Source organism: Rattus norvegicus, chromosome 18 (assembly GCF_021556685.1).
Source record: "Rattus norvegicus strain SHRSP/BbbUtx chromosome 18, alternate assembly SHRSP_T2T, whole genome shotgun sequence".
Classification (NCBI taxonomy): Eukaryota; Metazoa; Chordata; class Mammalia; order Rodentia; family Muridae; genus Rattus; species Rattus norvegicus.
Window position 1 is genome coordinate 75,655,264 of NC_141551.1, and position 14,095 is coordinate 75,669,358.

The following is a 14,095-nucleotide window of genomic DNA, read 5'->3' on the forward strand; positions in this document are numbered from 1 at the left end:
GGTATCATGGATGTGTCACCCCAGTGCTTCGAGAAAGTATGAGACGGGGGTCTCTGGGGGCTCACTGGACCAGTTAGCCTAAGTACAGGTTCAACAGGAGACCCTATCTCAAATGAGGTAGAATGTGATTGAAAAGGTCACACATATGCACGCAGACACAGACAGACAAATAGACACCCACACACGCGCACACACGCACGCACGCACGCACGCACGCACGCACGCGATATACTCCGCCCACGAAGATCTGGCATGACTTGGTGTCAGTTCACTGTACTGGACACCACCTAGAGAGCTAGTCAGTGTACCTGGTGTCAGAACTACCTGGGTATAGCAGGAGCCACTTTAGCCAGCAGGTGGTGAGCCCTGCTTCTCAAAGGGGATCAGCCCACATCTCTGCCACCCAGTTCCCCCCAAGTCCCCTCCCACTTCTCACCCCACCATCCTCCCACCCGCTACCTCCCCACCTCCCCCACCTCCCGCTCCAGTAAAGGCATCACGTCCCACTGCGGAAGAGTGGTCAACAGGTACGAGTATGTGGTGGTTTGACTAAGAATGGCCCCCATTGGCTCATAGATTTGAATGCTTGATCATCAGGGCGTGGCGTTACTCAAGGATTAGGAGGTGTGGCCTGTTGGAGTACGATGGCCTTCTTGGAGTAGGTGTGTCCTTAAGTGGGTCACTGGACGTGGGCTTGAACCAGCCCTGGAGTGGTGGCACAAGCCTTTTATCCCAGACCTCTGGAGGCAGAGGCAGGAGGCCAACCTGGCCTATGGAGTTAGTTCCAGGACAGCCAGGGACAAACAAAAAAAAACTGTCTTTAAAAAAAAAGGGGGGGGCTGGGGATTTAGCTCAGTGGTAGAGTGCTTACCTAGGAAGCGCAAGGCCCTGGGTTCGGTCCCCAGCTCCGAAAAAAAGAACCAAAAAAAAAAAAAAAAAAAAAAAAGGCTCTCATCAGGCATCCTCATTAGAGTGACGTCGTCTTTAAACCCCGCGTGGCAATCCCTGACGCACTGGTGTGACGCCCAGGAAAGACAGGGCGACTTCCTTAAGATCATCCAACTTTTGGATGATTACCCAAAATGCTTCATTGTGGGAGCAGACAATGTGGGCTCCAAGAAGATGCAGCAGATCCGCATGTCCCTCTGAGGGAAGGCTGTGGTGCTGATGGGCAAGAACGCCATGATGCGCAAAGCCATCCTGGGCCACCTGGAGAACAACCGAGCTCTGGAGAAACTGCTGCCTCACATCCGGGGGAACGTGGGCTTCGTGTTCACCAAGGAGGACCTCACCGAGATTAGGCTATGCGCCTGGCCAATAAGGTGCCAGCTGCTGGGCGAGCCGGTGCCATCGCTCCATGTGAGGTCACTGCGCATGCTCAGAACATTGGTCTGGGGCCAGAGAAGACCTCTTTCTTCCAAGCTTTGGGCATCACCACTAAAATCTCCAGGAATTCTGAGTGTTGTGCAGCTGATAAAGACTGGAGACAAGGTAGGAGTCGGTGAAGCCACACTGCTGAACATCTCCCCCTCCTCCGTTAGGCTGATCATCCAGCAGGTGTTCGACAACGGCAACATTTATGACCCTGAGGTGCTGGGCATCACGGAGCAGGCCCCGCACTCTCGCTCAGGGTATAGTCTTGAGGCTGCATGTAACAATTTAAACCGTGCTACAGTGTATAACTAGAGTCTAGGTGAGAGTGTTATGGGTGGGCCTGACAGGTACACACCTCCTCACAGCCTGAAGCTTTCCTGTTGTCTTTGTTTTGTTTTTGAGATAGTTTTGCTGTCAACCCAGGCTGTCAACTCAATTCTCCTGCCTTTGCCTCCCACACACTAAGACCATGGGTCTGTGTTACCATGGCTGGCTTGGAGCTGTTTTAAACAAGAAAACTACTACTACTAGCTGTGCCAAGATGTGACTGAGGTAAAAGTCCGTGAAAAGGACACTTATTTGAGGGTTAGCGGCAGACGGATACAGAATGTTCTCTTACTCCATTTCAGCTGGAGTCCACGTTGAGTTATGAGTCAAATTCTCTGTGTGGGTCTCGGAACAGCTGAAGGTGTAATGACAAGCAGCTGACTTCCTGCGCACAGAATCCGGAGGTAACAAGGAGCCATTGTTTTGCCATCAACCTAAGAGATGTTTACAGATGCTGACTTGATAAAAACTTGAAAAAGACATTTGTTCTGGAAGACAGACAGCAGCCTGCCAGCTCTGACTGCTGGTGGCTGAATGTCGCTGGCTGTCATTGGGAGTGAGCAGAGGTCACTGTGGCACCTGGAGCTATCTGAACGAAAGCAGAGGGAGGGATCCAAGTCCCACTCAACAGCGCCCCATGCACACAGTCTGTAATCTTGTTTCAGCTCACTGGGAATTAATGATCTTTCTGCAGTCCAAGTACCATGGTTTTCACGTTTTTCATGCTGTTGAGCCTTTTGTCTCGGCTCTGCTGTTTAAAACAAACCAGAGGGGGGCTGGGGATTTAGCTCAGTGGTAGAGCGCTTACCTAGGAAGCGCAAGGCCCTGGGTTCGGTCCCCAGCTCCGAAAAAAAGAACCAAAACAAAACAAAACAAAACAAAAACCAGAGGATAATTTACAAGATGCAGCATCAACAAGTAGTGAATTGAGCCTCTGCCTTGGAGCTCATACAAACGACTCAGCGAGACGAGAGCAGTGCGTAGCTTGTGACCAAGAGCCACAGACTCCCTAGGTGGCGAAGAGCAGGTCAGCTGGCACGGGACGCATTTTAGAAAATACACGAGGAAGAGGGGGTCAGAAGCACAGAGCTCTGTCACTGTAGAGTAATCATATCTGGGTAACTTGGGCAGCCCTTCGCCCTGTGATTCACTCTGCTCCGTTACAGTCTCCACACAAAGCTGTTTTTCCTGCTTTTGGGACCCTATTCTTCCTGTTGGGTTGCCTCATCCAGCCTCAATGCGGGTGGGGCCGCCATTCCCTAGTCGTATTACAACTCGATGTGCCATAGCTGTTTGACATCCTGGTAGGCCTGCCCTTTTCTGAAGGGAAACATAGGAGGTATGGATTTTGGGAGAGGAGATATGTGGGGGAGGGACTGGGAGGAGAGGAGGGAAGAAATACCGCTGTTGGGGTGTATTATATGAGAATTAAAAAAAGAAAAAAAAAAGCCTTCAGGTTGTTGGTCAAGGGGGCCTCTGGAGACACTTCCCCACAGAAACACTCCCTTAACTATTCAACAAATTTTGATGGTAACACCCTATTGCTGGTCACAGGACATGGGTATTCAAGTGGGTGTGGGACCTGGATACTTTGTCCCTGCTGGCTGGCTAGCTTTGATAGTACTAGATGCTGGGCAGGCTGCCGAAAGGGGGAAGTCATCAGACACCTTACCTAGCTGTGGACCTGTGAACCATATAACGATGGCCACCCTGGTAAGATATCCAGAGAGGCATGAGCGTTATGGCAGTAAGCAGGTAGTTCCTGATGGGATTTAAGGTCCGCTTACAGACGGGAACTCGTGCCTGGTACTGTAACCTTGGTCAAGAACCCAAAGCCGGGGGGGGGGGGGGTCACAGGCCCTGGAGAACTTGCTTCTATCACTGTGCTAGATGGACATAGAATCGAACTGCCTTCTAGACACTTCTCTTTCTACCCACAGATTAGTGTAGTCAGATTCTCCATCAGAGAAGCAGGTGGCGGGGCTCAGAGACACATGACTGGTCAAAGCGCCTGGAGTCCAGGAGTCACTGTAGCCCTCAATGGGGTCTATCTACATCACACCCTCTCTCCCTCAAACCTCCCGGAGTGATTTTCAGGAGAGGGAGAGGTCAGGAAGCAGGGTTGCCCAGCAGTCTCCTGGACATGACAGTTCACTGCGGCTCTGAGCTGAGAGCAGCTGGCTGCCTGCACAGGATCAAGCCAGTCACTATTTCAGCGAGGGCTGAAGTGGGCTCAGATGCCTCAGCTCCAGGTTAGGACCTACTGGCAGCTGGTGGCTGCTGGGGGAGGAAGAGTCTGTTTTCTTTGGGGGCCGCAGAGGTGTAAGCCCCTCCTGGGTGGTCTGTGCTCCAGTGACAGCCCCGTTCCCATGTTACAAACGGGTAGCACGGGTTAGATTGAGTGACGCGTGCAGCTGGGAGGGAGACTTAGGGAACGGGAACCCGACAATAGTTAAAAGGGAGAGAAGCGAATATGTTAAAAATACATTGTGCATATACACAAAATTCTCCAAGAGTAAAGAGAAAATAGTTTATTTGAAGAGAAGTCATCAGGAACCAGGGTCTTCACTGTGGAGATCTGCAGATGCAGTCCTATGGGGTCTGTGCTCAGCCTCTGTGAGTGACTGAGAGTCACTCCGTGACGAGATTCCGTTTTAGTTATGCATGAACGCTGGAGGAAAACCAGTGAGTCCAGACAGGTGATGGGGTGTACCGACGGCTGGAAAGATGACTGACAAACAGCAGGACGGCCTGCACCAGGAGCTCCGCCTCCATCTCCTGACCCGGAAGTAAACTCTCCCCTCTGCTCAAAGGCTCTGTCCCCAGTCTGACCCACTGGCAGGGGCGGGCAGCTCTGAGGCCCCACCCCTTACCCCTGCTCTCTTTTGCCACCGAGCCCCTGCTGGACGCCCTCACCTCCACCCTCTGCTTCCCACTCGTCCTCAGCCTCCTGGGCGTGGCATTCCCACTCTGTGCTGCTGTCCTCATCCTCATCCTCCTCACCCAAAAGGAAGCTTCTGGGGGAAGCATCCTGGTGCTGGCGGGATCGGGCCTTCTTTCTCTTTCGGAGCAAATGAGCGGGATCAGGCGCCTGCTCCTGCCCTGATGGTGGCGCCAGGCTCACACACTGGAGCCCTCGCTCCTTCTTGCGTTTGTACTCCATTATTTGCTTATTCAGTGCCTCGTGGTCAATCCCACACAGATTTGGGTGTGTGGTTGGTTCTGGGGAGTCATGTGGTGCCTGGGCATCGGGGCTCCTGTGGGGAGAGAGAAGCCTTCACACAGAGTCCAGACCGAGCTCCAAAGCACGAAGCAAAGCATCTGCATAGGACCCGGGCTACATCCTCCCACTTCCGACCTTGTCTGAGGGTGACCGGGATGTAGAAAAGCAATCCTGGTCTAGGTTCTTCAGAGTCAGAGACAGTGGCTTGTTTGGACCATGTGTGCATCCCCAGGTTTCCTCATCTGAGCTGGGAGGTATACAGGCAGCCACCCAGAACTATGCAGACCTGTGCTGGGTCCAGGGGCAGGTGCCAGGGGACAATGTGGGCGAGCAGAGGCACAGACTGAGCGGCTGCCGTGGCTTAAGCATGGGCCACAGGTAACAGGAAGATGTTTGCATGCCTTACCTCAAACCATCCAAGTCATCCCTTTCATCTGGGGGTCCAAAGTCAGCCACAGCCAGTAACCGATCTACCTGAAAGGAAGGTATGGGATGGTCGGCCACAGGTCCAGGGTCCAGCAGCCCTGCACACTGCCCAGCACAAGTCTGCTGGCTTCAGTTAACACCAGTGCAGGTGCCTTCTCAATGCAGAGATTCACACCCTCGCTGTCCCATTAATTTGTCCCAAGTTCCCTGACAACAACTGAGGCTCCCTGCATTTGTAACATTAGGCAAGTCTAGGAGGAAAAGAAACACTGGTTGAATTACATAACTAAAGTTTACTGATTTCTAAGGTGCTTTTGCAAAATAACTCCACTTGGCAACAGAATTTTGAGTGTTTACGGACAGGAAGCCCTAGCACAGCAAGAACAGATGTGAGATCACCACAGTCTCAGCCAAAGGAGCCCATTGTGGAGTCAAGAGGCCTGAGACAAAAGTAGCAGCACTTGGGAGTCAGAGGCAGGGGGATCTCTGTGAGTTCAAGGAATGTCTGGTCTACATAGCAAGTTCTAGGCCAGCCAGGGCTATACATTGAGACTCTCAAAAATAAAGGAAAGTAAACCAACAAAACATGAAAATTTACCCAGTGAAGCTCAATGAGTATAGAAAAGTATAAAAGTAAAGTATAAAAAGCTAATTATTTGGGCAAAGGAGATGGTTCAGTGCGAAGGCCCTTGTAGCCAAGCCTGGTGACCTTGAGAGGTCCAAAAACCTTGGGAATAAAAAATTCAATCCAGGGAAGCATACTGGGCTCCTGGGAGCCACTGACAATGGGTCACTGATGGGTGATGGCCCCAGGTCGTTAATCAGTGATGGCCGTGGCCCTAGGTCATTGATCAGTGATGACCCTGGCCCCAGGTCATTGATCAGTGTCTGGGGCTGAGTCAGCTCCTGGGACACCTAGCTGGAGGAGACAAGGCTAGAAGTGAGCTGGTCTCTGATACTCTCCAAGGTCTCCCAAATACAATGGAACTAACATAGTGACCAATCAAAATTGTACTAATGCTGCTGCTGTTCTTCTAGCCAATTGTATTAGAGGTTTTCTAACACTTCTGGAAAATTCCCCCAGCCCTACATAAAAGGGGACCTGCGAGCTACTCTGGTGGTCATCATTTTGAGGAATGGTTGACCCCTGAATGCTGGTAATTTCTGCAGAATAACCACTCTGCCTTTGCATACTATTTGAGATTCGGGTCTCCCTTCAGCGATTCTCTGGCCCTAACAACCTGGGCAGGGTCTTCAGAACAGACATGGTAGAATGGTGTCCTCTGACCTCAACACCCACTGTGCTGACTAGTCTTATACCAATCTGACATAAGCTAGAGACACCTGGGAAGAAGAAACTTCAACTGAGAAAATGTCCCTGTGGCCTGGACACCTTCTGGCCTATGGGCAAGCATGTAGAGCATTTCCTTAAGTAGGAAATTGATGTGGGGACGCCTAGCCCATTGTGGTAGCACTACCCCTGGGTTGGTGGCCCTCAGGTGTATAAGGGAGCTAGCTATGAGGAAGAAGGTGACAAGCAAACTCCTACATGAGCCCTGCCTCCAGGTTACTGTCCTGTTCCTACCCTGACTTCCCTCAGCGAGGGACTGTGATATACAACTAAGCTGAGATAAGCTCTTCCCTCCCCGGTTACTTATAGTCATAGTGTTTTACCATAGCCATAGAAACCCTAACTAAGACACACATGCGCGCACACACACGCGCACACACACACAGGTGAACACACACAGGAATGGAGTGAAGACTTGGTGGTTTGGAACACTGGCTGCTCTTCCAGAGGATCTGGGTTCAATTCCCAGCACCCACACACTGGTTCCTGGGATCAAGTGCCCTTTTCTGGCCTCGGAGGGCAATATATGCATGTGGTACAGACAGACAGACATGCAGGTAAAACACCCATATTCATAAAGTTTCTAAACTAATAAGTCAGCAGATAAACACACACATAAATAAAAGCTCATTCTGGTGTACGCGAGATTTTTTTAAAAGGGCCAATTATTGTAAAAGCTCACCTCAGCCAGGACTATGTCTCTCTTGTCTTGAACAAACACTATGGGTGGAACATTTCTCAGGGTTTGCTGAGATATCAGAAGATGCCTGAGGAATGAGAACATGGCATTTAGTGAAGAGGAGCCAAACCCAAACTACATCAAACTCACAAATTTACCAGGAATAAGGGAGACGTGCTCATTATGGAGCAGGGGGCGGAGCAAAGGAGGGCGGGGCAGAGCTTAGGCGAAACCTTTTCTATACTGCCTCATCATACAGGATGCACTATACCACCGCTGGTCTTCACTCTTCCGAGGCGACGGAGGCCTAATGAACAAGTTGTTTGGACTGGACTCACTGCATCCTGTACTCACTGGTCCTCCCTGCGAGGACTCCAACCTGACATCCCTGCATGCTAGACATGAAGGGTTTTGGTACAGCTCGGTAATGTGATACAGACCGGACAGTGAGACCAGACACTGAGGTCTAGGCCCTGCAATCCGTTCAAGCTCTGACACCAAGTTTTGGGCAATCACAATAGTCTAAAGATGTGCTCTGCTAACTTTCTTCTGATCCTTCTTTGATGGTTGCAGACACTCGCTATGGAAGTGGATGCCCAGCGACCCTCATACGGAACATGAGACAAACAGTACACAGCCGGACAAACAGGCATGCTAGACGAATCCCACACATGGGTTCCCAATACAGTCTTCTTCCTGGAGTCTGTGGGAGGCATCTGGCTCTGAGATGGTAAGATGCATGACCAGCTGGATTTCTGCCTTTATGTATGAATGTATGAATATATGTATGTATGTATGAATATATGTATGTATGTATGAATGTATGAATATATGTATGTATGAATGTATGTATGAATGAGTGTATGAATGAATGTATGTATGTATGAATGTATGAATATATGTATGTATGTATGAATGTATGTATGTATGTATGAATATATGTATGAATGTATGTATGTATGAATGTATGTATGTATTTTCAACTGAATAAACTGAGTGTACTGGCTGGCTTTGTGTCAACATTGACACAATGTAGAGTCATCAAAGAGGAAGGAGCCTCAGTTTATGAAATGCCTCCATGAGGTCCAGCTGTAGGGCATTTTCTCAATTAGTGGTCAGTGGGAGAGGGCCCAGCCCACTGTGGGTGGGGCCATCCTGGGCTGAGTCCTGGTTCTATAAGAAAGCAGGTTGAGCAAGCCATGTGGAGCTAGCCCGCAAGCAGCACCCTCCATGGCCTCTGCATCACCTCCTGCCCCCAGGTTCCTGCCCTGCTTGAGTTCCTGCCCTGACTCCTTCCATGATGAACAGCGATGTGGAAGTGTAATTCCTCCCCACTTGATTTTTGGTCATGAGTTTCACCCAGCAACAGAACCCTGGCTAAGATGCTGGGTAGCTTCACTATGTCCGAGCAGCTCATCCCCTCCCAACATCTGGGTCTCAGGACCTTCACGACTGCAACAGCCACCGAGAGTGACAACAACTTTGTTTACGTTGTTCTGTGGATGTCACTCCACTGGAAATTAAATCTGAGAAACTTAAAAGTGACATTTTAAAAGTCATTAAAACAGTAAGCCTACTAAGTGCGGACACACATACTTTTCATGGAAAACTGACTTTTTAAAGAGGGGCTGAGAGCAGTGGCCTTGTCTGTGTTCGCACTGGAGGGACAGCCAGCCAGTGCTTCACTTGGCACCTCCTGTCGCTATTCTTGCAGATACGCACGAAACTGTGGCCTTACACAGATAAGGAACCGAGGGAGGGGAAACGTATGAACCGTCCTTTGGAAAGGATGGGTCGTTTTTTTTGAGCCTCTGTGCAACGCAACGCAATCCAGTATCACATTAGGATGCACCAGGGTCTGTCAGGTTGGCCAACCTTCTCCCCGTGTGTGGTCTTATAACCTTGTATGTCGGTCAAGTGGTGGACATTAGGTCGAAACCCTGCACAGTACTGTGTGGCACTTGTGAAGTTATGATCCCACGAGAACCGACTTAAAGCTCTTCAGGTTATCAAGTTCACACATATCAAGCCTAACTCGAATTCTGCGAGGGTAAATTTTGCTGCTAGCATTGGGCATGACCAGCTGTCTGCTCCGTAGTGGTTCACTTGTCTGTTCTTCAGAGATGTCTGCCAAAACCCTACACCTGAGCAGCTGCAGGCACTCTCTCACCTCGGGGTGCCCTGGGGGAGCCTCAGCAGCCATTAGAGACCTGCCTGTGCTTCCTGCCATGCACCGACATTTACAGTGGTGTGTGTTTACTCTTTTCTTTGGTCATCCGGGATGCTTTCGGGAAAATGAGGCCCTGTGTGTCTCAGTAAGCTTGGGCAGCAGTGGAACAAAGAGACAACTTTAAAGCAGCCAAAATAGGGGATGGGGATTTAGCTCAGTGGTAGAGCGCTTGCCTAGCAAGCGCAAGGCCCTGGGTTCGGTCCCCAGCCCGGGGGTGGGGGGGTGGGGGAGCAGCCAAAATAGTTCTTGCCTCACAGACCTGAAAGGACCTGTGGAGCCCCACAAAACCTGTGAGAAATCTGACTAGATTAGGTCTTATAGGAAAATGCAATCTATACTCTAAGAATCAAGGAGATGCTTCTGAGATTTTCCTTAAAAGCAAAAAATCTTCAATGAGAAATTGTCAAGTTTACCTACAAACGGCCAAGGCACTTAGGGTTCGGGGAGAAGGCGTTACTCGGGGAAGCAAACTCCATCACCTCATGTAGGCAGCGCTCCTCTGCAGGACGGCCTCCGTGTGCCTGTTCTGCTCTGCAGAGACACCTGTCTTCCAGTACACTCGGCAGGCTGAGAAGTCTGGAGTCACAGAGACCTGAAATGCCCCCCAGCTGCACGTCACTGAGGGTTCAGACTGCACAGCTCACACAGTATGTGAGGTAACAGCCTCAGCTTCCTCCGCCTCTAGCAACCTATTCTGGTGATGCCAGCCAGAGAGCACAGCACTCACAGAGGGTAAGTAGGGTCACAGACACCCAAGTTCACATCCCTTCTCTCGGCTCAGCCCCATGTACCTCACAGCACGGCTCACAGCCCCTTCCAGGAAAGATGAGGGCCCCTCACTATCTTTATAAAGACAACGGCCGTGTGGAAACCCCACGACATTCCTAAGTACTTCTAATGCTTCATCTCATCCCCTGGCTGACAAGGGGTTGTCACAGGTCCCTCACCTGGGTACAGAAAAGCTCTACCTGTGCACCTTGACCCCCTATTTAAACCAGATTTGACACCTGCAGCCCCAAGCCAAGACCGAAGGTTCCAGGGCTTCAGGCAAAACTAAGCTTGTGCCCTCCTGCCCCAAACCCTGACCTCTGCTCACCTTGGAGAGCTCGACATTCAGGTCATACACCTCTTGGCTCACTTCAGGAGTGCACAGCAGCTCTGTCAATGACTTGTGGAGAAGGCCGTTCAGGACCCTTAGGCGTATAGTGTCCTCCTTCCTAGTCTTCTTTAACGTGTTCTTCGTGAGGAACTCATACTTGGATGGCTTGTGAGTCAAGTGAGACCCCAGGGATGGAGCTTCATACCAAAACTTCTTTCTGTGTCAAGCAAACAGAAATTAGGTTGGGAGGGGGAGGCTGGAGAAACAGCTCAGGAGTTAACGACACTAGTTAGTCTTTCAGGGGACCTGGGTTCAGTTCCAGCATTTGCATGGTGTCTCACAATGTTCCAGGGAATCTGAAAGATGCTTCAGACCTCCACAGATACCAGGCTTGCACACAATGCATGTAACATACATGCAGGCAAAATACTCACATAACATACATGCAGGCAAAATACTCACAGAAATAGATCCTTTTCTGTTTGTTTGTTTTTCTGGCCTTGAATTCAAGAGATGTTGCCTTTGCCTCCGAGTGTTTGGGTTAAAGACATGCGCCACCACCACTCAGGTACGAGGTCGAGTGTTGGCATTGGACACCTTTAAATCCAGCACCCAAGATGGAGAGCCAAGTGGATCTCTGTGAGTCAGAGGCCAGCCTGGTCTACAGAGTAAGTCCCAAGACAGTCAGAGCTGCCTGTTACACAGAGAAACTGTCTTGAAAAACCACACACACACACACACACACACACACACACACACACACACACACAGAGAGAGAGAGAGAGAGAGAGAGAGAGAGAGAGAGAGAGAAACGCATATGCATAAAAAACATCCTTAAAAAGAGATGGGGGCTCCTTTTTAAATAAATTACATGAGATAGCTATGACAAGTTAAAAGAAGTTTTGCATAAACTACATCAAAAGGCTGTGACGCTTCAAGTATAGGTGCTTTCATTGGACACAGGGGTGTGTTAATGGGACCCTAACAACTACTGAAGTTTAGTAGACAACAACATGGCTATGGGGGATGGGACAGAAGACACTTTGCCCTGTAATTTTGACTTGTGTCTATCTACAGGGGAAGGACAGACAGACAGGCCGTTAAGATTTTATCTCCAAACTTCACGAAAGCGCTGTGCCTCGTTGGTCATTCATGAAGATGAAGATTGATGGTTCTGGTGTGCTGCACTGAACCCTTAGGGAATTGAGGGAAGCCTCACTTCTCACTACTAGAACAGGAGCGAGTTCCAGGAGAGTAGGGAAAGGGGGCAAATGCCCAGACAAGTACAAAATGCTGGTAAGTAGAGGGACCAAAGGCCAGATGTAACAGTAAAAGTGAGCGTACCGCTCCCAGACCATGTTTTCCAGAACCTTCCAGTAGCCTGGGCTCCTCATAAGAATGGCGGACTCTCAGGGTTGAAGAGGGCATACGTAAGGAGAGCTTAAGACATCTTGAAGTGCCAGAAAGCAATGGCTCTACACATGGGGTGTGCCAAGAGAACAAAGGGGTTGAGGGGCTGCTGATGCCCAAAGATGGAGCGCTTGCAGCAAAATAAAACAATGGCTGCTAACCGCAAGTCCACACTGATAGACGGATTAATAAATGAAGGAGGAATCCCCCACAAAGAACCCCAAAGAAGCCATGACGATAATTCTTCACCTCTTAAGATCAGGGGCTACACTCAGCAACTTCCTCCCAAAAGTGACAAACGGGACAGCTGATCCCCAGAACAGTAGAGAGCACACTGGCTATGGACATCACTGGATAAGACAGGATAAAATGGGGCTGGACAGATGGCTCAGTGGTTAGAGCACTAACCGCTCTTCCTAGAGGTCCTGAGTTCAAATCCCAGCCATCCCATGGTGGCTCACAACCATCTGTAATGGGATCTGATGCCCTCTTCTGCTGTGTCTGAAGACAGCGACAGTGTACTCACTCACAAACATTAAATAAATAAATCTTTTTTTAAAAAAGAAAAGACAGGATAAAATGGTAAGAAGCTCACAGCTGTATACACCTATAAGATGGATAAAATGGTGCTTTTCCTGTGTTACTTTTCCCCCAAGTCCACAACCCACATATAACCATGAAGAAAATACCGAATTCCAGCAGTGTGCAACCACACGACCTGGATTCTCCAGAACTGTTACAGCTGTCAAACATGGAAAGACTGACCACAAGCTACTGTGTCTGGATAGGACATAGTAAGACATTAAGAATAGCACATTAAGTTCTGATAGAGTGTCTGAGACCAGACTCAGAACTCTGCACTTCTTCATAAGCCGAAAACCACCTGTAAAATCATTTGTTAAAACAAACCCCCCAAAATATAACTGGCCTAACACACTTGGTAGTTCTAAGATGCTGTGGAAATTTAAAAAACAAGCATAAACAAAACCCTTTTTCTTGTTTTTGGAGACACAGCTTCTCTGCTTAGTCCTGACTACCCTGAAACTCATACTATAGACCAGGCTGGCCTTGAACTCAGATCAGAGATCCGCCTATCTCTGCCTCCCAAGTGCCACTGCCCAGCCAAATCAAAGTGTCTTATATCTTTATTATTAAAAATATCTAATTAAGACAAATTTTCCGCACTGTGAGGTTTCAGGAGGCTTAACCCTGTACAAAAATAAACTTAAAGTGTGAAGGGAACGTGTAAATTGTCAAGGGTCAAACTGCAGGTGATCTGCCAATAATAATAACATGAACCGATACCTGTCCCCATGGTCCCGGCTCAACCCCTCAAAGACATCGGTTCACTGTAGAAACTGCCTCCATCCAACCGTGCACCAGGCGACCAGGCCCGCAGAGGACCCTGATCGGTGCATACCTGGTTTTCGAAGCAAATTTCTTGAGCAAGTTCTTGCTTCCGCAGGAGGTGACCGAGGTGTGCAGGGCCAGCGAGCTGCTGGGAAGAAGCGCGGCCCTGTAGCTGCCCCGCAGAGCCTGCAGCCCCGCGCAGGAGCCTCTCAGCCCCGCGACGCTGGCCCACATGCCTGGGAGCGCGGGGCCCGCAAGCTCGATTATGCACTGGACAGACGGGAGAGTAAGCCCTAGATGACCAAAGACGAGACCCGGCAGCAGGAAGCCCCGGCCATGTGTGGGCGGGGCTAACCAGACATGTGGGCGGGGCCGCGGCGCGAAGTTATGACTGTTGTGGGCGGGGCGCCCACTGTGCGAAATGGTCAGGGCCCCAAACCACCTAGATCTTTTTTTTTTTTTTAATTTTATTTTTAGCCGTACAGTTCTTTTATTATTTACTTATATAAATGCGTCCGTGACACATCGGCACGTAAATGCAGGTGCCTCCGGAAGCCAGCTGAGAGCGTGCATCCCCTGGAGCCGGAATTAGAGAACTGCCTGATGGATTGCTGGAAACGCAGCAC

General features: G+C 49.9%; 1 protein-coding gene and 1 pseudogene across 1 annotated transcript; one reads left to right on the forward strand and one right to left on the reverse strand.

Annotated features, from left to right (window-relative positions):
* Window positions 1-954: 954 nt before the first annotated feature.
* On the forward strand, window positions 955-2,400 carry LOC108348740 (60S acidic ribosomal protein P0 pseudogene; annotated as a pseudogene).
* A 1,809-nt stretch (window positions 2,401-4,209) lies between these two features.
* On the reverse strand, window positions 4,210-13,811 carry Rbfa (ribosome binding factor A). Its single transcript, NM_001398654.1, is given in 6 exon segments — window positions 4,210-4,958; window positions 5,331-5,398; window positions 7,384-7,468; window positions 10,090-10,202; window positions 10,707-10,926; window positions 13,540-13,811. Coding segments are annotated over 6 exon segments (1,038 nt in total). The 5' UTR covers window positions 13,704-13,811; the 3' UTR covers window positions 4,210-4,570.
* Window positions 13,812-14,095: the final 284 nt, after the last annotated feature.